Source organism: Coregonus lavaretus (genome assembly GCF_964263955.1).
Source record: "Coregonus lavaretus genome assembly, chromosome: 1".
In the NCBI taxonomy this organism is placed as follows: Eukaryota; Metazoa; Chordata; class Actinopteri; order Salmoniformes; family Salmonidae; genus Coregonus; species Coregonus lavaretus.
The window spans coordinates 49968342-49990312 of record NC_139988.1 but is presented as its reverse complement, the minus strand read 5'-3'; the positions used below and the strand labels follow the sequence as shown (position 1 = coordinate 49990312).

General features: G+C 43.4%; 1 protein-coding gene across 1 annotated transcript in view; it reads right to left on the bottom strand.

The window, feature by feature from the left end:
* The window catches only part of LOC311130371 (melanopsin-A-like), a gene marked incomplete at both ends in the record, with an annotated part of 88653 nt that overhangs the window by 40923 nt on the left and 25759 nt on the right, over positions 1–21971 (bottom strand). The window contains 2 exons of the mRNA XM_084163095.1: positions 17812–17945; positions 18719–18864. Coding sequence (XP_084019221.1) covers positions 17812–17945; positions 18719–18864 — 280 coding nt within the window. The remainder of the gene's footprint in view (positions 1–17811; positions 17946–18718; positions 18865–21971) is intronic.

The following is a 21971-nucleotide window of genomic DNA, read 5'->3' as shown; positions in this document are numbered from 1 at the left end:
CAATGTTATTCAAGATTAAACAAAAACACTTCGTGTTGGGTGACAAGCCGGATAAACTCATGGCGCGCAAGCTGAGAGGTATACAGGCCAATAGAGCTATTCATACAATTACATCTAGTACAGGAGCTGTTACTACGAACCAAAAATAAATTAATGCATGTTTCACAAAGACTCCCGGAGTCTTTACATTCAGTCAATATCTCCCTAATATTAAAGAAAGATAAAGATGAAACAGATCCATCTTCATATCGTCCTATTGCCCTCCTCGGATGCGACCTTAAGGTGTTTACTACATTATTTGCAAACAGACTAAATAAATGCATTTCGACTATAATTCATCATGACCAAACTGCCAGATTCTCATTTTCCAAACAGGTATTCCAAACATGACAAAGATGATAAAGTTGCCATTCTTGCACTTGACGCTCAAAAAGCATTTGACCAAGTGGAATGGAACTACAGTGAGGGAAAAACGTATTTGATCCCCTGCTGATTTTGTACGTTTGCCCACTGACAAATTAATGATCAGTCTATAATTTTAATGGTAGGTTTATTTGAACAGTGAGAGACAGAATAACAACAACAAAATCCAGAAAGACGCAGGTCAAAAATGTTATAAATTGATTTGCATTTTAATGAGGGAAATAAGTATTTGACCCCCTCTCAATCAGAAAGATTTCTGGCTCCCAGGTGTCTTTTATACAGGTAACAGCTGAGATTAGGAGCACACTTTTAAAGGGAGTGCTCCTAATCTCATTTTATTACCTGTATAAAAGACACCTGTCCACAGAAGCAATCAATCAATCAGATTCCAAACTCTCCACCATGACCAAGACCAAAGAGCTCTCCAAGGATGTCAGGGACAAGATTGTAGACCTACACAAGGCTGGAATGGGCTACAAGACCATTGCCAAGCAGCTTGGTGAGAAGGTGACAACAGTTGGTGTGATTATTCGCAAATGGAAGAAACACAAAATAACTGTCAATCTCCCTCGGCCTGGGGCTCCACGCAAGATCTCACCTCTTGGAGTTGCAATGATCATGAGAACGGTGAGGAATCAGCCCAGAACTACACGGGAGGATCTTGTCAATGATCTCAAGGCAGCTGGGACCATAGTCACCAAGAAAACAATTAGTAACACACTACGCCGTGAAGGACTGAAATCCTGCAGCGCCCGCAAGGTCCCCCTGCTCAAGAAAGCACGTATACATGCCCGTCTGAAGTTTGCCAATGAACATCTGAATGATTCAGAGGAGAACTGGGTGAAAGTGTTGTGGTCAGATGAGACCAAAATTGAGCTTTTTGGCATCAACTCAACTCACCGTGTTTGGAGGAGGAGGAATGCTGCCTATGACCCCAAGAACACCATCCCCACCGTCAAACATGGAGGTGGAAACATTATGCTTTGGGGGTGTTTTTCTGCTAAGGGGACAGGACAACTTCACCGCATCAAAGGGACGATGGACGGGGCCATGTACAGTCAAATCTTGGGTGAGAACCTCCTTCCCTCAGCCAGGGCATTGAAAATGGGTCGTGGATGGGTATTCCAGCATGCCAATGACCCAAAACACACGGCCAAGGCAACAAAGGAGTGGCTCAAGAAGAAGCACATTAAGGTCCTGGAGTGGCCTAGCCAGTCTCCAGACCTTAATCCCATAGAGGGAGCTGAAGTTTCGAGTTGCCAAACGTCAGCCTCAGAACTTTAATGACTTGGAGAAGATTTGCAAAGAGGAGTGGGACAAAATCCCTCCTGAGATGTGGGCAAACCGGGTGGCCAACTACAAGAAACATCTGACCTCTGTGACTGCCAAAAATGGTTTTTCCACCAAGTACTAAGTCATGTTTTGCAGAGGGGTCAAACACTTATTTCCCTCATTAAAATGCAAATCAATTTATAAAATTTTTGACGTGCGTTTTTCCGGATTTTTTTGTTGTTATTCTGTCTCTCACTGTTCAAATAAACCTACCATTAAAATTATAGACTGATCATTTCTTTGTCAGTGGGCAAACGTACAAAATCAGCAGGGGATCAAATACGTTTTTCCCTCATTGTACATTCTGACAGCAATAAATGAGTTTGGTTTGGGCGAGAGTTTTGTCTCTTGGGTTGAAATACTATGTGCGTGCCCAATGGCTTCAGTTCTCACTAATTACAATAAATATACCTCTCTGGGTATACCATAAACTGGGATAAAAGTGAATTCATGCCAATACTTTTCTATTCTGGAAGACAAAGGGCATTACTATTGCAGACCTTTACATCAATAATACTTTTGCCACATTCGCACAGTTGAGGGAAGTGTAAGAACTCCCCGCATCTAATTTATTCCGATATCTTCAGATAAGAAATTACATTCGCTTAAAGAAACCAAATTTTGTGTCACGATCGTCGTAAGAAGCGGACCAAGGCGCAGCGTGATATGCGTACATCTTTTAATGAGTACTTATTACCAAACACAAAACAACAAAACGATACGTGAAGTCCTAGGTAAATACACCAACATACCATAACTGGAACAAGATCCCACAATTAACAAGTGCCAACAGGCTGCCTAAGTATGGTTCCCAATCAGAGACAACAAGCCACAGCTGTCTCTGATTGGGAACCACCCTGGCCAACATAGAATTAAACGATCTAGAAAGAAACACATAGAAAACAAAACATAGACACTACACACCCTGGCTCAACATTTAAGAGTCCCCAGAGCCAGGGCGTGACATTTTGAGGCAATTACACCAGCCCGCGAACTGTATATTTTCATGAACCTCGCCCCTGCCTCCAAGAGTTTGCGCTCCAGATTTGTAGATCACTTTACAGCATATTACTCTGTATCCACACAACATTTGAAGGAGACATGGGAGGAAGACCTTGGTATGGCGATTACTGATGACAGTTGGGCTGATTGCCTTCGAGATATTCACTTGTGCTCGATAAACTCCTGACACCAACTTATTAAATACAAAGTGATTCACAGACTACACTATTCCTGTACCAAATTACACTTGTTTTACCCCTCAGTCTCTCCGATATGCCCTAAGTGCAAGTCTGCCGAGGGTACCCTAGGTCACCTCTTCTGGTCATGCCCCAAACTGCAAACATTCTGGCAGGATATTTTTAAGTGTTTCTCTGAAGTTTACAGTCGTGGTCAAAAGTTTTGAGAATGACACAAATACTAATTTTCACAAAGTCTGCTGCCTCAGTTTTGATGATGTCAATTTGCATATACTCCAGAATGTCATGAAGAGTGATCCGATGAATTGCAATTAATTGCTAAGTCCCTCTTTGCCATGAAAATTAACTTAATCCCCCAAAAACATTTCCACTGCATTTCAGCCCTGCCACAAAAGGACCAGCTGCCATCATGTCAGTGATTCTCTCGTTAACACAGGTAAGAGTATTGACGAGGACAAGGCTGGAGATCACTCTGTCATGCTGATTGAGTTAGAATAACAGACTGGAAGCTTTAAAAGGAGGGTGGTGCTTGAAATCATTGTTCTTCCTCTGTTAACCATGGTTACCTGCAAGGAAACACGTGCCGTCATCATTGCTTTGCACAAAAAGGGCTTCACAGGCAAGGATATTGCTGATAGTAAGATTGCACCTAAATCAACCATTTATCAGATCATCAAGAACTTCAAGGAGAGAGGTTCAATTGTTGTGAAGAAGGCGTCAGGGCGCCCAAGAAAGTCCAGCAAGCGCCAGGACCGTGTCATAAAGTTGATTCAGCTGCGGGATCGGGGCACCACCAGTGCAGAGCTTGCTCAGGAATGGCAGCAGGCAGGTGTAAGTGCATCTGCACGCACAGTGAGGCGAAGACTTTTGGAGGATGGCCTGGTGTCAAGAAGGGCAGCAAAGAAGCCACTTCTCTCCAGGAAAAATATCAGGGACAGACTGATATTCTGCAAAAGGTACAGCGATTGGACTGCTGAGGACTGGGGTAAAGTCATTTTCTCTGATGAATCCCCTTTCCGATTGTTTGGGGCATCCGTAAAACACCTTGTCCGGAGAAGACAAGGTGAGCGCTACCATCAGTCTTGTGTCATGCCAACAGTAAAGCATCCTGAGACCATTCATGTGTGAGGTTGCTTCTCAGCCAAGGGAGTGGGCTCACTCACAATTTTGCCTAAGAACACAGCCATGAATAAAGAATGGTACCAACACATCCTCCGAGAGCAACTTTTCCCAACCATCCAAGAACAGTTTGGTGACGAACAATGCCTTTTCCAGCATGATGGAGCACCTTGCCATAAGGCAAAAGTGATAACTAAGTGGCTCGGGGAACAAAACATCGACATTTTGGGTCCATGGCCAGGAAACTCCCCAGACCTTAATCCCATTGAGAACTTGTGGTCGATCCTCAAGAGGCGGGTGGACAAACAAAAACCCACAAATTCTGACAAACTCCAAGCATTGATTATGCAAGAATGGGCTGCCATCAGTCAGGATGTGGCCCAGAAGTTAATTGACAGCATGCCAGGGCGGATTGCAGAGGTCTTGAAAAAGAAGGGTCAACACTGCAAATATTGACTCTTTGCATAAACTTAATGTAATTGTCAATAAAAGCCTTTGACACTTATGGAATGCTTGTAATTATACTTCAGTATACCATAGTAACATCTGACAAAAATATTTCATAACACTGAAGCAGCAAACTTTGTGAAGACCAATACTTGTGTCATTCTCAAAACTTTTGACCACGACTGTACAGCTGTAACCTGATATGAGCCCTGGACGCTGCTGTTTTAGGCAGGTCACAGCACCTAACGACTTTAACCCACTGGGAACAGAAGACTGTACAATATGGCATGGTTATTGCAAAAATATACATTTTAAGGAGACTGTACCTGTTTTTAAAACCTGGTTAGCAGAAGTCACCAGTTTGCTACATATAGAAAAGATTCACCAAGATATCTCTGGCAGATCTAATACATTTGTTAAGATATGGCAGCCAGTGGAGGCTCCTCAGAGGAGGAAGGGGGGGACCATCCTCCTCAGTGAATTGCATGCGTGATCAGGGGTGTATTCATTAGCCGATTCTGTTGAAAAATGTTTCTTAAACGGAAGCAAACGAAACGGGGATAGAAATACCTGAATTTGTCCAATAGAAACTCTCGTTTGCAACTATTGGACTAATGATTACACCCTAGATAAGCTAGATGCAGGCAAGAGTGTGCAAGGCGGTATTGAATGTGTCACTGTCTGTCCATGTGTCACTGTCTTGTCATATCAAATTTCTCTCGACCTGTGTGCACCTACATTGTAAACTTTAATTCATAGGCTAGGTTGTAGCAACCTCATGATGGGTATAGGGAAAATTCGAGTATCATGTAGTAGCCTAAACCTATCGATGTTACATTGAACTGGGTGAATGGAATATGAATGACAGTCATCCAACATGCTGTAATAGAAATGAAAAAAATTGGCTTCCCTCATAATAAACGGCACTGACCGCCACTGATGGCAGCCCTTTTTAGCGTATCTTTTGCGTGAGGATGGGCAACACAACATACAACCTGCAACCCACCCTGATCCACTGTAATTATTTTTAATGCGGAGAATAATCCTTATACAGTATGTAAAATATCAATGAAGCAAGTTGCCCATTCCTTAAAGAGCATTGTTGTGTTGTTTTCTTTCTGTTTTTGTTGTGCTGTCTTCTGTTGAGGGGTGGGGGGTATTCTCAATGTATTGTTTGCTGACATTATCTGTCTGTTTGTAAAACTGAAAATTCCAAAAAAATATATATATTAAAAAAATAAAAAAATACATTTCTCTCAAAACACAGGGATGTCTATTGGCACGGACTAGTTTTATCAGAGAACCTTGGAGTTTAGGGAGTGGTCGAAATATACACACTTGTTACAAGGAGGAAAATGGGGGAGGGTCATGCTTTTTCAATTTCAGTCAGGGGGAGGGTTTAATATTTGTTTATTTAGTCCAGGGGAGGGTCATGTAATTTGTAATCGATTAACAAACCTAATGCAATGGTAAATCTAAGCTCTGGTGGTAGTGATATAGGTTTGGGGGGGCTGGGTTTTGATGAATAAACCAGTTGCGGGTGTGTCAAGGCTTGGCCCCTCACTGGCCAATCAGAACGTGCTCCATGGCTAAATATGTGGTTGCTTCAAATTGTGTATTTATGGTCTTTTATGTATTGCCTTGGAATCAACTCCAATTCCAATGTTAGTCCATTATAGTTTGTTAAACAGCTTACAGAAACGAAATAACAAAATGTTGACCCATCCCATCTTTGCTAAATATGTTAACTTGAACCAGTTTGCAGTCAACATTGTTCTAAATAATTGCATGGCTTCAATGTGGAAAATATATACATAGCATTCGCACTGATATAGGGGCTAGGCCTCCTGTAAATTTCATTATGGCGGACGTTCTCATTAACTAGGACAGCGTGAATCATTATAATAAGTTTGGTTTTAATAACATTTAATGAAAAACAAGCAATTTGTTAGTTTTTTTCAACAACAATAAATACATGTAAAATGTGACTGGTTTCAGGAAACTAGGCGTATGTCGCGTGACACTACTTCACAGGAGAGCCATTTGAAGGTAAACTTAAAAAAAAATTCTAAATGACTTTTTTGGCAGAAATGCCTTCTGGAACATGTGAACTTTCATGTACCTTAATAACAAACTTGTATGCCATCTGTAAATACTAATAACATGGTTAAATTATGAGCCTAGTTGGTTAAGCCACAGAAAAAGACAGCAACCTTCCCACTAGCCATGATTGGCTGAGATAATGAGTGGGCTGGACATGCCGAGAGAGGAGTTCGGATTGGTCTGCCATATAGAAGGCTTCTGTCTATTTGAGCTGGTCAGTATGTGTAGGTAATCCTGTCTAACGCTGCTTTAAAAAAAATGTATTGTGTAGTGGAGCTGCTTTAGTGTTGCTCTCCACTTTCTGGAGGATCGAGTTTTGAAATCAATGGAATTAGAGTATGATAGGTAAAGAGATGGAGAAAACACCTGTCTCCGGATTGCATCTTCAAACGAAGGGCAACCATGGCATCTGTGACAGGGAGATGGGTCCATCATTCATGATGTATACGGGTAAGATAGTCTAGCTAGCTACATTTTCAGATATTACACGTTTCTAATTTTGACAGAAAGTGGTTTCATTTCAAGTTAAAGTGTACTGTTAGCTAGCTAGCTAACGTTAGCTGGCTGGCTCGCTAGCTAACATTGCGTGGATGATGTTATTATTTCTATCTCAGAGCCGTTTGCTTGGCTAGTTAGAGCCTAATGTTAGCTAGCTAACATTGAACCTGGTTGGTTAGCTACCAGCAGATTCATGCAGGGTAGTAACGTCATGAGTTGGCACTATGGTTCGTTGTTTAACTAGCTAACGTTAGCTGGCTGGCTCGCTAGCTAATGTTGCGTGATGTGTATGATCTTACACGTTGTTTACCTAGCTAGGTTCATTGTTTACCTACAGTGGCTTGCAAAAGTATTCACCTCCCTTGGCATTTTTCCTATTTTGTTGCCTTACAACCTGGAATTAAAATTGATTTTTTGGGGGGTTTGTATCATTTGATTTACACAACATGCCTACCACTTTGAAGATGCAAAATGTGTTTTTGGGTGAAACAAACTAAATAAGACCAAAAATCAGAAAACCTGAGTGTGCATAACTATTCACCCCCTGTAAGGGTTGGTGTGAGGTGTGACCCAGGTGCGGTGCAGGATAGACAGTAGGCACTAGGCAGAGATGGTGAAACAAGGATCTTTACTGGTGGTCCCAAAACCAGGATACAAAATAACAGTCTTGTCACAATAAAATAAAGGAGGAGCAAATTGATCTCCAAAAACAGGCTGACAGCAAACATATGAAATACTAACTACGACTGAAAACAACAATAAAACAGGGAGAACACTTCTCAAGTACCTGTACATACGTCTCGCGATCAGACACTGTTTAGTACTGTTTGGCATCGAGAAACTAGCAGAGAAAACAGAGCAAGGGAACACAGGGAAGTGAAGGCATAAATACACAGGTGAACAGGTAGACACAGGTGACACTGTTAAGATAATTATTAGTCCAGACTGTGAATCCTCTCCTGTAACAACCCCCCCCCCCCTCCCAAAGTCAATACTTTGTAGAGCCACCTTTTGCAGCAATTACAGCTGCAAGTCTCTTGGGATATGTCTCTATAAGCTTGGCACATCTAGCCACTGGGATGTTTGCTCATTCTTCAAGTTGGATAGGTTCCGCTGGTGTATAGCAATCTTTAAGTCATACCACAGATTCTCAATTGGATTGAGGTCTGGGCTTTGACTAGGCCATTCCAAGACATTTAAATGTTTCCCCTTAAATCACTTGAGTGTTGCTTTAGCAGTATGCTTAGGGTCATTGTCCTGCTGGAAGGTGAACCTCCATCCCAGTCTCAAATCTCTGGAAGACTGAAACAGGTTTCCCTCAAGAATTTCCCTGTATTTAGCGCCATCCATCACTCCTTCAATTTTGACCAGTTTCCCAGTCCCTGCCGATGAAAAGCATCCCCACAGCATGATGCTGCCACCACCATACTTCACTGTGGGGATGGTGTTCTCGGGGTGATGAGAGGTATTGGGTTTGCGCCAGACATAGCGTTTTCCTTGATGGCCAAAAAGCTAAATTTTAGTCTTATCTGACCAGAGTACCTTCTTCCATATGTTTGGGGAGTCTCCCACATGCCTTTTGGCGAACACCAAACGTGTTTGCTTATTTTTTTCTTTAAGCAATGGCTTTTTTCTGGCCACTCTTCTGTAAAGCCCAGCTCTGTGGAGTGTACGGCTTAAGGTGGTCCTATGGACAGATACTCCAATCTCCGCTGTGGAGCTTTGCAGCTCCTTCAGAGTTATCTTTGGTCTCTTTGTTGCCTCTCTGAATAATGCCCTCCTTGCCTGGTCCGTGAGTTTTGGTGGGCGGCCCTCTCTTGGCAGGTTTGTTGTGGTGCAGTATTCTTTCAATTTTTTAATAATGGATTTAAATGGTGCTCCGTGGGATGTTCAAAGTTTGTGATATTTTTTTATAACCCAACCCTGATCTGTACTTCTCCACAACTTTGTCCCAGACCTGTTTGGAGAGCTCCTTGGTCTTCACGGTGCCGCTTGCTTAGTGGTGCCTCTTGCTTAGCGGTGTTGCAGACTCTGGAGCCTTTCAGAACAGGTGTATATATACTGAGATCATGTGACAGATCATGTGATATTTAGATTGCACACTGGTGGACTTTATTTAACTAATTATGTGACTTCTGAAGGTAATTGGTTGCACCAGATCTTATTTAGGGGCTTCATTGCAAAGGGGGTGAATACATATGCACGCACCACTTTTCCGTTATTTATTTTTTAGATTTTTTTAAAAACAAGTAATTTTTCTCATTTCACTTCACCAATTTGGTTTATTTTGTGTATGTCCATTACATGAAATCCAAATAAATATCCATTTAAATTACAGGTTGTAATGCAACAAAATAGGAAAAACGCCAAGGGGGATGAATACTTTTGCAAGGCACTGTAGCTAGCTAGCTACATATCTTAACAAAATACTATTATTACTATGGAAGTAACCATTTTGGGTGCATTCGTAAATTCAGTCTGAGTATGCCAGAGCGCAGAATAACTGATGAATTTACGAACGCACAACACCCATTGAATATGGCCGGTGTCAGTAAACGTTGTCAAAAAAGCATAGTTAAATTGTTGCCAGCAAAGCTGGTTAGGCTGTTTTCATGTTATCCAGAGGTAAAAAATGAACCATAATCCCAATTTTGTGTCTGAAAGTAAATAGCAAGCTAGCCAATGTTAGCCAGTTAGCTTGGGTGCTTGTCTGCTATTGTGAGGTCAGAACGCTCGGATCAACCCTACTCATCCACCAGAGCGTCAAGTGTGCGCTCTGAACGCTCCAAGAGCGAAACGAGATGGGTGGGGCTAAAGCTTAAGAGGGTGTTAACGATGCTGAATGGGTGTAGACAAAGAAGAGCTCTTCACTAGGTACCAAAACATTCGAAGGCCATTTTCTCAAAAGTGAGATTACAAATTTATCAACTTTCAAAGCAGAATTACTTTCCCATTGTTCCCTTAAATGCAGTGTATGATATACCATTTTGTAGCTCTGTGTCTCTGCTTTTATCCAATGAAAAAAACACAATTTCAAATTTTGCTACATAAGACCGAATCAAGGTGGTCTGTCACAAATGTAATGATATCATAAAATCGCCAGGATTAAAAAGACAACCAGCCTTCATTATAGTAGGCCTAGGGTAAGGGTAGCCTATGGAGGGATTTGGGTTTTAAAAATGGGAAATGGGAAACAAGTAATTGTTACAGTAATTGTTACAGGAAAATAACTTCTAAATATGAGGTTTACCAGTATTCACAGAGGTTCTCATGTCTCGTTTCATGATGGGCATGGACACATGTAGCCTACACCATGGAGGGGGTTATACGCACCTCCAAAGCATGGCTAAAATAATGTAGGCCTGCCTACAATACATAGATAAAAATGGAATGTCAGCTCACTGTTTTGCTCCTCTCAAATTTGATATTTTAATAAAGCTTTGGTGATTAAGATTTATTTCCAAGCAGTCTCACAAGCCAAACCGTTTATCGACAGTTTTGACTAGCCTACTTGATTGCATTGGGCAGGACAAAAAGAATACAGCCTTCATTGAGAGGAGGGTAGGATATGCTTGGTTTTTAATCAAATAAATAATAATGTGTATGTTTCTAAATACGAAGTATACAGGCACCAAAAGCACATTACTGTTGTTCCATGCGCAATGTGCGTCACGCTGGATATGCTGTGATTCCGCTGTCAAAATTTGTGCCATACTCAACCGTGCTTTTGGTTGGTCTTAAATATGCCTACCAGCGCTGACTAAAATTAGCACTTTGTATCATGTTTTTAAGGACACACCTAAAATATTTCCACCCCTCCCATCTGAGCGCAAGCAAGCTGATATAAGACAGGTAAATTACCCATCTTTACGCAACAGTTTGAAAATAGCAGAGCGCTGGCTTTAACAGGTCGAAATTGCAAACTAACGGGTGTTTGACACTAGTGCCGCCTTAAATAAATAGAGCCGTGAATGTTGTGGTGTATTGAGAAATGTATTATGTGTTAATGAGTTTAGATTTAAAATGGTTGCAGATAGCCAATGGGATTTGTATGCAGAAGTTGAGTTATTTGAATTAAGAAATGACAATGGGGTTTCCGTTCTTGCATTGAAGTGATTGGATTACGAGATGCAAGGGCGGTAAAAGTTCAATGATGTATAGGAGAGTTGGGCTGAAGACACTGTAGAGAGTAGTTGATTGGAATGTGTTGAGGAGAACATGAAATAAATCAGTTCTGGTTATTATAAGTACGCTTCAGAGTCTTCAGTAAAAGAACCCAGCATCTTAGGATGCAACAAATGTCATATTGCTCAGTGTTTGATCTTATTATATGCTGCCCCTCATCCCTGATTATTTACTGGGTGCGCAATATCAAGTGTGCCTAGTGTGGTCCCAATCAAATGATCCATAGCCTATACTATAGGCTAAAGGCCTAGGCTATACGAAGAGCATGAGAAACACAGGGCAAAGTTATATTTCTAAGAAAATGCACTTCCTTCCCGAGTTTTTGCGCTGCTGGGATGGTGTATATAAAACTAGGCTACACTGCATTACACACTGCAATGGATACGCTATGCCAATCATGAGCCCTGGCCCAAAAATTTAATATCTGTGTTCGCGGACTAGGCCTACTGATGTCCTGTTCAGTTTAAGAGGCACAGCGCGAAGATGAGAAGGAGGACTGGAGCTAAGCTTGCTACTGCTGTAATTGATTTGAATAAAAACAATATGTTTCGTTGCCCATATTGAAGCTATTTATCAGAGTTATTGACCTCACAATAAGCCATATTCAGCAGCGGAGATGGACAGCGCATGGGTGCTGAAAGTAGGCTAATTCTAGAAGTCCTAATTCATTTAAACAGTCTTCATTTTAATTTGACTTTAGGCTACTAACAACAAGAAGGCTTTGTGTTGGAGTTTATTTCTTCCAATTCAAGAAATAAGAGGTAGGCCTATCTGTTTGACAGACGAAATTCTAGTCTACTATTGCGGTATCTGAGGAATTTATGACTTTGCTAATGGTTTCAAATGGTTTTAGAGGATGTTGACTCAGCTTAAGGGAGCATCTGGGGAGTAGTTCTATAGGGGCACCCTAAAGCAGAGGAAGTCTGTTAGGTGGAGTCCTGGGATTGGTCTGTATGGGAAAACACCCATATTATGTTACATAGGGCATAGGATATAAACACCACGGTTAAAACAAAGGAGGACAGAACAACATATTACAGATTGGGTCGTTGTTCTCCAGATATTCTGCAGATATCTGTAAATTGATGCTGGAACCCTTTGATATAATTAAACCTTTATAATCAAAGTACAGCGTCAGCGGATTTCCTTGTTTTCACAGCATAATTAGCAACGTTTTCTCGACACCACACTATCCATACATTTTCTCAGACAATTCCTTCAGTCACCATTCACTCCTTAAATATATGTGTCAGTGAGTGAAGGGCTTGGTGTGTTAAGTTAAAACTAGGGCTAGAAACAAGCTGTAGAATTCTGGGAAAAGACGTGACTCCGATGCATATGGGATATCTTTGGTTTGGTTTTATGGAATTCAGAGGCTGCGCTACAACCTTCTATAGCCGAGGAGACAAAAAATGGACTTTGCTTGGGAAGTAAATTAATTGACGTTCAACATTTCAACTGGCTATTAAACAACATACTAACTCTAAATCAGTCAGGAGCAAGCAAGGAAGCCAAGGAAGGAACGAAAATGTGTTATTTAGGCTATATTATTATCATTTCACGGCTATAGCCTGCCATTTAAGAAATACCTTGTGAAGCATTTCTGACACGCTACAGGCTGGCAGGAGCACTTTACATTTCAACAACACATCAATAACAGCACTTCAACAACATGCCTATTCATTTTTGTTACAGGAGGGGGTCGAAGTTCTGGAGCGACCCACTAGGTGTCATCCTGCGACAACCTTAGGCACCTCCTCACTCACTGTCTCTACTAATCAGTATCCTATTGGTGTCACCTGTGTCTACCTGTTCACCTGCGTATTTATGCCCTCACTTCCCTGTGTTCCCTTGCTCAGTTTTCTCTGTTAGTTTCTCTATGTCCAGCAGTACTACTCAGTGTCTGATCGGAGACCTATGTACAGGTACTTGAGAAGTGTTCTCCCTGTTTCGTTATTTGTTTCAGTCCTAGGTAGTATTTTGTATTTTGGCTGTCAGCCGGTTTTTGGAGACTTATTTGCTCCACCTTTCTTTTATCGTGATAAGTCCGTTATTTTGTATTTTGGCTTCGGGACCACCAGTAAATATCCTTCTTTCACAATCTCAGCCTACTGCCTACTGTATATCCTGCACCGCACCTGGGTCACACGTCACACCAACCCTTACAGAAAACTGAGACAATATGGATCCAGCGGAGGCAGCACAGTATCAGAGCGCATTGGCAACACAGGGAGCTATGCTGAACCAATACGACTGCAGCCTGCAGCAGATCATCGAGAATCTCTGCCAGCTGATGATCCGCGTGCAGAGCCGGGTGGACACCCGACCAGCCCCGGCAGCCGGCGGAGCGGAAGACGGGGCAGCGGCGTCTCCAGTCTTGCCTGCGACATCGCGGGAACCCCGCCTACCACCTCCAGAGAGGTATGACGGACGTCCAGAGAGCTGCAGGGAATTCCTCACCCAGTATTCCCTGGTATTCAGCCTACAACCCTCCTCCTTCCCGATGGAGAAGGGCCGGGTGGCCTACATCATCACTCTGTTGACGGGTCGGGCCCTTTCCTGGGCTACCGCGGAGTGGGAGAGCCAAACTCCAACATGCTACAACACCTACCAATTAACCCGGGAGCCACGCAAGGTGTTCGACACCTCCCAGGTGGTGTCGGGGCACGAGGCCGGGAGGTGGCTCACAGCCTGTCGGCAGGGTGACCGTTCGGTGCCGGACTACTCCGTGGAGTTCCGGACCCGGGCTCGAGAGGCAGGATGGGAGGAGACTGCCCTGGTCGTCCTTTACGTTTCAGGGGCTATCGGAGGGGATGAAGGACGAACTCTCGTTCAGGGAGCTGCCTGAGCGACTGGACAGCCTCATGGACGTCTCGGTGCGGGTAGACAATCAGCGTTGTGAGAGGGCGCATGAGAGAGGGATGACGCCGCAAGGCGCGCCTCCACGTTCCCCTATTAATCCGGAGGCTTTCCTCCGATTCAGGGAGGAGATGCCTCAGGAGGAGATTATGCAGCTGTGGCGGCGCGCTTGTCCAGGATGGAGAGGCAGAGGCGTCTGTGCCAGGGACGTTGCCTGTTCTGCGGCCAGGCAGGTCACCACTGCGACTCACGGGAGGGCTCGCTAGCATCGGGAGGGGTGCTAGCGAGCCGGAACCGAAACCCCAACTCCAGAGACTCCCAGACTTTTTACCCCTTCAGGTTTCAGTGGGCGCATGCACTGGTGGATTCTGGGGCCGCGGGAAACCTGATGGACGCAGGGCTGGCCCAATGGTGGAGCTTTCCGTTACTCTCCCTCTCCGAACCGGTTCCGGTCATGGGCCTGGACGGCCGGCCGTTGGGGTCGGGCTTCATCATCCGGCGCACTATCCCCATGCGTGTCCGGGTGGTGGGTGGGCTATGGGAGGATATCCAGTTTTTCATTGTGGACTCTCCGGAGTGTCCCCTCATCCTCGGGCACTCCTGGCTGGTCTCCCACAAACCCCGGATAGACTGGTCCAAGGGGCGGCTCATGCAGGAGGGAGGCTCCGCTCCTGTCCTGTTCTGGTCTCCACCGACCACTCATCAGCCCAAACCACCGTCCCAGACCACCTACCAGTCCTCACCTCTTCCCCAGGTCCCGCACTCCGAACCGCCTACCGTCCTAGCGGCGGTTGCCACCGGGAGGACGGCGGCTACAGACTCCGTTACCGGCCCAGACCTGGCAGGCGTTCCCCGGGAGTATTGGGATCTGGGGAGGTGTTTAGTAAGAGGCGTGCCAAGGGCCTACCTCCTCACAGGCCATACGACTGTGCTATCGATCTCCTGCCGGGCACCATGCCCACACTAGGGCGATTGTTTTCCTTGTCCCGGCCGGAGACACTGGCCATGAGGGATTATATCGACGAGGCACTCGTCTAGGGTCACATCTGTCCCTCTACCTCACCCTTGGGAGTGGGCTTCTTCTTCGTGGGGAAAAAGGACGGTGGGCAGCGGCCGTGCATTGATTACAGGGCGCTCAACGACATCACGGTTAAGAACCGCTATCCACTCCCCCTGATGACGACGCCATTCGAGTCGTTGCAGGGAGCCCGGGTCTTCACCAAGCTGGGAGGGGGACAAGTGGAAGACGGCTTTTAACACACCCAGTCGGCATTAGGAGTACCAAGTCATGCCGTTTGGTCTAGCCAACGCGCCTGCGGTGTTCCAGGCGTTGGTCAATTACGTGCTCCAGGACCTCCTCAACTACAGCGTCTTCGTGTATTTGGATGACATCCTAATATTCTCAAAGGACATGAGTGAACACCAGCAGCACGTTCGGCAGGTCCTCCAATGCCTTCTCCGTCACCAGCTCTACGTCAAGGCGGAGAAGTGTGTGTTCCACAAAGAGATAGTCTCCTTCCTGGGGTTCATCGTCACCCAGGGGGACCTACGGATGGACCCAGCCAAGGTCAGCGTGGTACTGGATTGGCCCAAGCCCTCATCCCTCAAGCAACTACAGCGGTTTTTAGGGTTTTCTCATTTTTATAACCGATTTATTCGCAATTTTAGCTCCTTCGCCTGGACCCCGGAAGCGGGGAACGCATTTGATGCGCTTAAGCGGTGCTTTACATCGGCCCCGGTCCTAGGGCATCCTGATCCGTCCCTGTCTTTCATTGTGGAGGTGGATGCTTCAGACGTTGCGGTGGGAGCAATCCTGTCCCAGCGGTTCCTCACGGACGGTAAGACTCACCCCTGCACGTTTTTCTCCCGTCGGCCGTCCCTGGCGGAGCAGAATTACGACGTGGGGAACCATGAGTTGCTAGTGGTCAAGCTCGCCCTGTGGGAGTGGAGGCATTGGCTAGAGGGGGCCGCCCATCCATTCGTCGTATGGACGGACCATAAGAACTTAGCCTACATTCAGGGGGCCAAGAGGCTCAACTCGCGCCAGGCCAGGTGGGCGTTGTTCTTCACCAGGTTCCGGTTCACCATCTCATACCGTCCGGGGTCGAAGAACACCAAGCCTGATGCGGTCTCCCGGCAGTTCGACCCCATGGACCTGGTGGAGAGGGATGACCCCATTGTCCCCAATGCCCTGATTGCTGCATCAGTTTCGTGGGGAATCGATAGGCAGGTCATCCAAAGCCAACTTTGATTGAAATGTTGTCACGCCCTGGCTCTGGGGACTCTTTAATGTTGAGCCAGGGTGTTCGTTTCTATGTTTAGTTTTCTAGGTTTCTGTTCTAGATCGTTGTTTTCTATGTTGGCCAGGGTGGTTCCCAATCAGAGGCAGCTGATTCTCGTTGTCTCTGATTGGGAACCATACTTAGGCAGCCTGTTTGGCAAAGTCAATTGTGGGATCTTGTTCCGGAGAGGTTTGTGTTTCTTAACCTTAGGACTTCACGTATTGTTTTGTTGTTTTTGTTATTGTTATTGAAGTACTCATTAAAAGATGTACGCATATCACGCTGCGCCTTGGTCTGCTGCTTACGACGATCGTGACAAATGGATGCAGATAAAAAGACTCAAGGTCTGCCTTATTGTCTGTATCTCTAGGCAACAACTCATTAACTAGGCTTCCATCCACCTTTGAAAGATTTTCAAGCGGATTATCAAATATTTGCATGAAAAGATATGCACCTTTTAATGGATAGGAGTGTTTCCATTAAACTGGCTTGTTGTGGATGAAAAGCTGTGCATGATGAAGTAGTGCATATAAAAATCACTTTTTTGCATAAGTTTCCATGAAATTAATAAAAAACAGAAGTTCAATGTGTTTCGCAAAAGACTATAGGTTACATGATGAGATAAGAGAAAGATCACTTTTATTTGATAATTGCCAGCCAAGCACCGATCATCATGTCACCAGCATACAAATAATGCCTTCGATATGTATTGGAAATTTGCATCAAGCTCATCAACGTGCACTTAACCACCATATGTGTGTTCATAATAACTTAATCCATCTGTCTAATAAATGTTTCATTATTTTTTCACATTGTGGTGGGAGGACAACACAACATATCATTGCGTGACTCCAAGTTTACTTTGACATGATGGTAATTATATCAATATTGGCGCATAAAATAGTTTTCCACCGCAATTGTCATATAATCTATTTCACAGACAAAGAAATGATCCACCCTTCTCTAGCGCATTTTGTTTTGCCAACATTAGGAAGTTTTGACTGAAAAATTAGCTGTTTCCATCAGGCCTGTCATTAGTTTTTTTTATGCTTCAGTTAATTAATCCGCATAAAATGGTTGGAAGGAAACATGGTTTACGGTAACATTCTCCTCTTTCTCTCTTCTCATACACTTCTACCTCTTGCCATTCTCCACCTTTTCTGTTCAATTTAATTACCTTGGAATCAATTCCTTCATTTAATCTCCTTCCAGTCTAAGAAAGAAGCTAGGTTTCCTTCCAAGTATGCGTCCACACTTTCTATGTTTTTTCTTTCAAGTAATTTATAGATTTTTTTCGGTTTCCTCAGAAACGTCTGAGTGGAAAATAATTGACCTCAGACGTGTTAGGAGGCTGTGTGGAGTACCTTTCTCTCCGAAGATCCATCTCTTATGCATGGAGGTGGTGAAGAAGATGGGTGCCTGTGTGAGGCACATCAGGAGGTCAGTGATGGCCAGGTTAATGATGAACATGTTGGCCGGAGTCCTCAGTGACCTGCTCCTGTAGAACACAACACATACAGCACAGGGAAAGGCAGGATGCAGTATTCTGATTCAATTTAACACGCACATAAACCCCAGCATAATGCTGTAACATTCCCACAAATGGTAGGTCAGTGTAATGAAATGGTAATTGTACTGAAATTACATAGTTCCTCTCTGTCTGGTGAATAAGTTATTATTGACAACTATTTATCTCTGCAAAGAGCTTGTGCCATCAATTTGTCCAACATGTACTACTTACAATATATCTGCATATGATTGTGTGTGTGTGCGTCCGTGGGTGTCTATATACAGAATGGGTCATCGTAGTGGGAGAGAAATGGCATCTCCACACAAAGCATTGAAAGCGAAGCGCGTTACACAGAACAAAGAGATGTCAAGGCAAGTAGTGTGGGATGAAGGAAATACAACTGTGAATGTGTAAACATTTGCAATTGCAGCCTGTGCGACAGTTCATTTTATTCTACAATAATGTATATTGCCCTCCTTTACATAATGTGTGGGCTCAGGAGGGAGGATAAATACCCTGACCTCTTTACCTCTCTTTACTCACAATGCTGATCAACTGAGACACACTGATAAACAACTGAGACTACAGAGCGACGTATGACAGATGGAAGGATAGTGAGACAGTGAGACGAAAAATCTCAGCATTAACTGTACATTCTCTTGCTGCAAGAAACTGCAACAGAATTCAAATTGATCAAATTATAGGTGTGTGTGAGAGAGAGATGTATAGTTACAGTACAATGGGAAGCTCCTGTCCCTTACCTGCTGAAGGCATAGATAACCAGAAAGTTGCCCACCATGCCGGTGATGCCGATAGCCAGTATGACTGCCCCTATGGTGTAATGGACATGGTCAGGTACATCCACAGTGGGGAAGGGGTGGCGAGAGGCCTCGTGCACCATGGCCACCTACAGGTAAAACAAAATAACTGTATTTAAACAGGAGCCTGTTGGCATAACAAAACTGTGACAAATTAATTATATCCACTTATGAATAATGTAGGAAGAGAAATGAATAGTATACCCAAAAATGATGGTAGGTTGTAAGTAATAGGCAGACATCTATTTGTCAGCAATTTTAGCAAATTACTGTACTGTATTGAAATATAGTTATCATTGTCCATTGGGGAAATGTTGTCTATATTGAAATGTACATAAACATGGCAACTCTTTAGACCTGAATAATGACAGACCAATTCCGGTCGTCATTCTAATCCACAAACTCATATCAGCACATAACACAACTTCTTGGCTTCGGGACTTCAGATGCATTGACTAAATAAATTATCATTGTGAAAAAAAATATTGGCATGCAGATAATTCAGTTCTTAATGCAGCCACATCAAATTGGACACACATACAGTACACGCCTGTCTTCAAACTGACTTTGACATATTGCAAAATGACAGTTTGGGCTACACACTACTATTACCCCTCTGTGAAAAAGTTAAGACTCTCACGTACACGTACATGTCAGGTTCTTTGCTCTAGGATGCCCACATGCCTCACAAGACTCGTCTGAAGGTCCCCCGGTAAAAGTTGAAAAAATTAATGGAAGTATACAGTATATGGAGACTGTTTAGTGCCAAAAATAAGAGGTTAAATACATGTAAGAAAAATAAAAAAAGTTTCCTGATCATTCTTATATCTCTCAGATATAGGACAGACACTTCAGAACAAACGTCCTTTATATTTTTGGGGGGGGACTGTCTGTTGTTCCATGTAGTGAATATGTTATTCAATGTGCTTGTATGGGCTAATAGCAGTAAGGCCAAATACAAATCTTCATCAAATAATTGTAATAATAATATATATATATATATATATATATATATATATATATATATATATATATATATATATATATATATATATATACACTTCAAGGGGTCTTAAAATTCAAAATCAAATAGCAAAGTGATCCTTGGTATGACCTTCTTAAAACAATTTAACTTAGTAGAACCCCCTTCTCCTTTGATCCCAGGAGACCAAACAGCTGTGGGGAAGCTGTACACATTCAACACATGACTGGACTGATGTAGGCTAGGACAGGATTTCCCAAACTCAGATTGTATTCTGTCTGCCAATCTTTTCCATAGGATCAATTCATTAAGTTCAATGATCAAGTTCATGTGCTGGTTAAGTGGACATAGTTCTGTTAAATTAATTGTATTTAGTCTCATATACAGTAATTCTTATTAATGAACAATGTACAAATTGGTTTGTTATGAGACAAGCATGGTGATTTAACAAACCATCATAAACTGAGGGCTCAATATAGACAATCAATACCCTGCTGGTGTTTGCAACACAAGAAATTGACAGACATAAGTTGCAAGTCATTATCTCAAAATGCAATACTGTTGCTTTGCCCTCCCAAGTCCAATGCCAAGGATGCATTCACAACACTGCCAACAAACAGAGAACATCTCCTCTAATTGAATAGAGTGCCATTCATTGTGCTGTGAATAATGTGAAGAACAGGATTGTACACCTCTGTACATTTCAGGATTGTACGTTTAGATCACTGGGAAAGAAGTAACCTATTGTCAGATGTCTAGTGGAGGTTGTTTCTATTGACTTTTGTTAGCTCCCAGAGATACTGCTGTAATTGATTTTGAGGTGCACCTACAACCCAGGTTTGATGGCTGTGTTCGGTAAATACTGTATATGGTCTCCTACAGCTCAATAAGTCCTCTATCTGAAAAGTGCTGATTTTGAAAAGCCCTAAGTCACTCCTTACAACCTTTGTCAGGTAAACTGCAGAAAAGACGCCCACGAGACACATAATGGCCCCAAACAATGTCTGGCAGACAAGGTGAGACGAAACAATAAAAACAGACCAAACTAATCTCCTTTGAGTCCAGCCGGCCAAAAGCCCATAGAGCCACAAACACAAGCCACTCATCAACTTGATCAATTTACTTGGAGCAAAGGCAACTGTGAAACAGATGACACAGACATTTCTATTCCCACCATGTTTCATTTTCATGCACAAGCTAATTATGAACTACACTGAGTGTAAAAAACATTAGGTACACCTTCCTAATCTTGAGTTGCACACCTTTTGCCCTCAGAACAGCCTCAATTCGTCGGGGCATGGACTCTACAAGGTGTCGAAAGCGTTCTACAGGGATGCTGGCCGATGTTGACTCCAATGCTTCCCACAGTTGTGTCAAGTTGGCTGTACCCCCAAGTACTTCTCTGCAGCTGCCACCACAACATCTATTTTCTGTGACTTACGTTCCATCTCTGCGGTACAGTTGATAACCATTGCTATGAACGCTAAGAAGCTAACCTTACTAAAACATATATCACTCATTGGCCTATCCCTCTGTTCTGGCACAGATCTACTATTCACAGGGATCCTCTCAGAATCCCTCACCCTTGATCCATCCTCCTCTCCTTTCTTCATTGCCTCAGCATATGACATCTTCTGCAGTACTCTGACCCTGGCCACCTCAACCTGCCTCTCTCGCACCAGACACCTCTGATCCCCACCTACAGTTGAAACACACAGCTTTTTCCACCAAAACGACACATTCCTCTGTCCAATGTCCTCCTGCACACTTTGCAAATCTCTGAATCTCCCTCCTACACACTGCTACAACATACCGATAATATTGACACCTATAACACTGCAGTGTATTTGGCACAAAAGCTCTAACAGCATAACTCATACAGTGCATTCAGAAAGTATTCAGACCCCTTTACGTTTTCTACATTTACAGCCTTATTCTAAATTGGATTAAATAGTTTTTTCCCCTCATCAATCTACACACAAAAAACAGGTTACACATCAAAGACAAAGCAAAAACAGGTTTTTAGATTATTTTGTGAAGAAAGAAAAAGGGATGAAAAAATTTACTGAATGACACTGAAGAGGTGCAGTGCATTCAGAAAGTATTCAGACCCCTTGACATTTTCCACATTGTTACGTTACAGCCTTATTCTAAAATGGATTCAATAGTTTTTTTCGCTCATCGATCTACACACAATACCCCATAATGACAAAG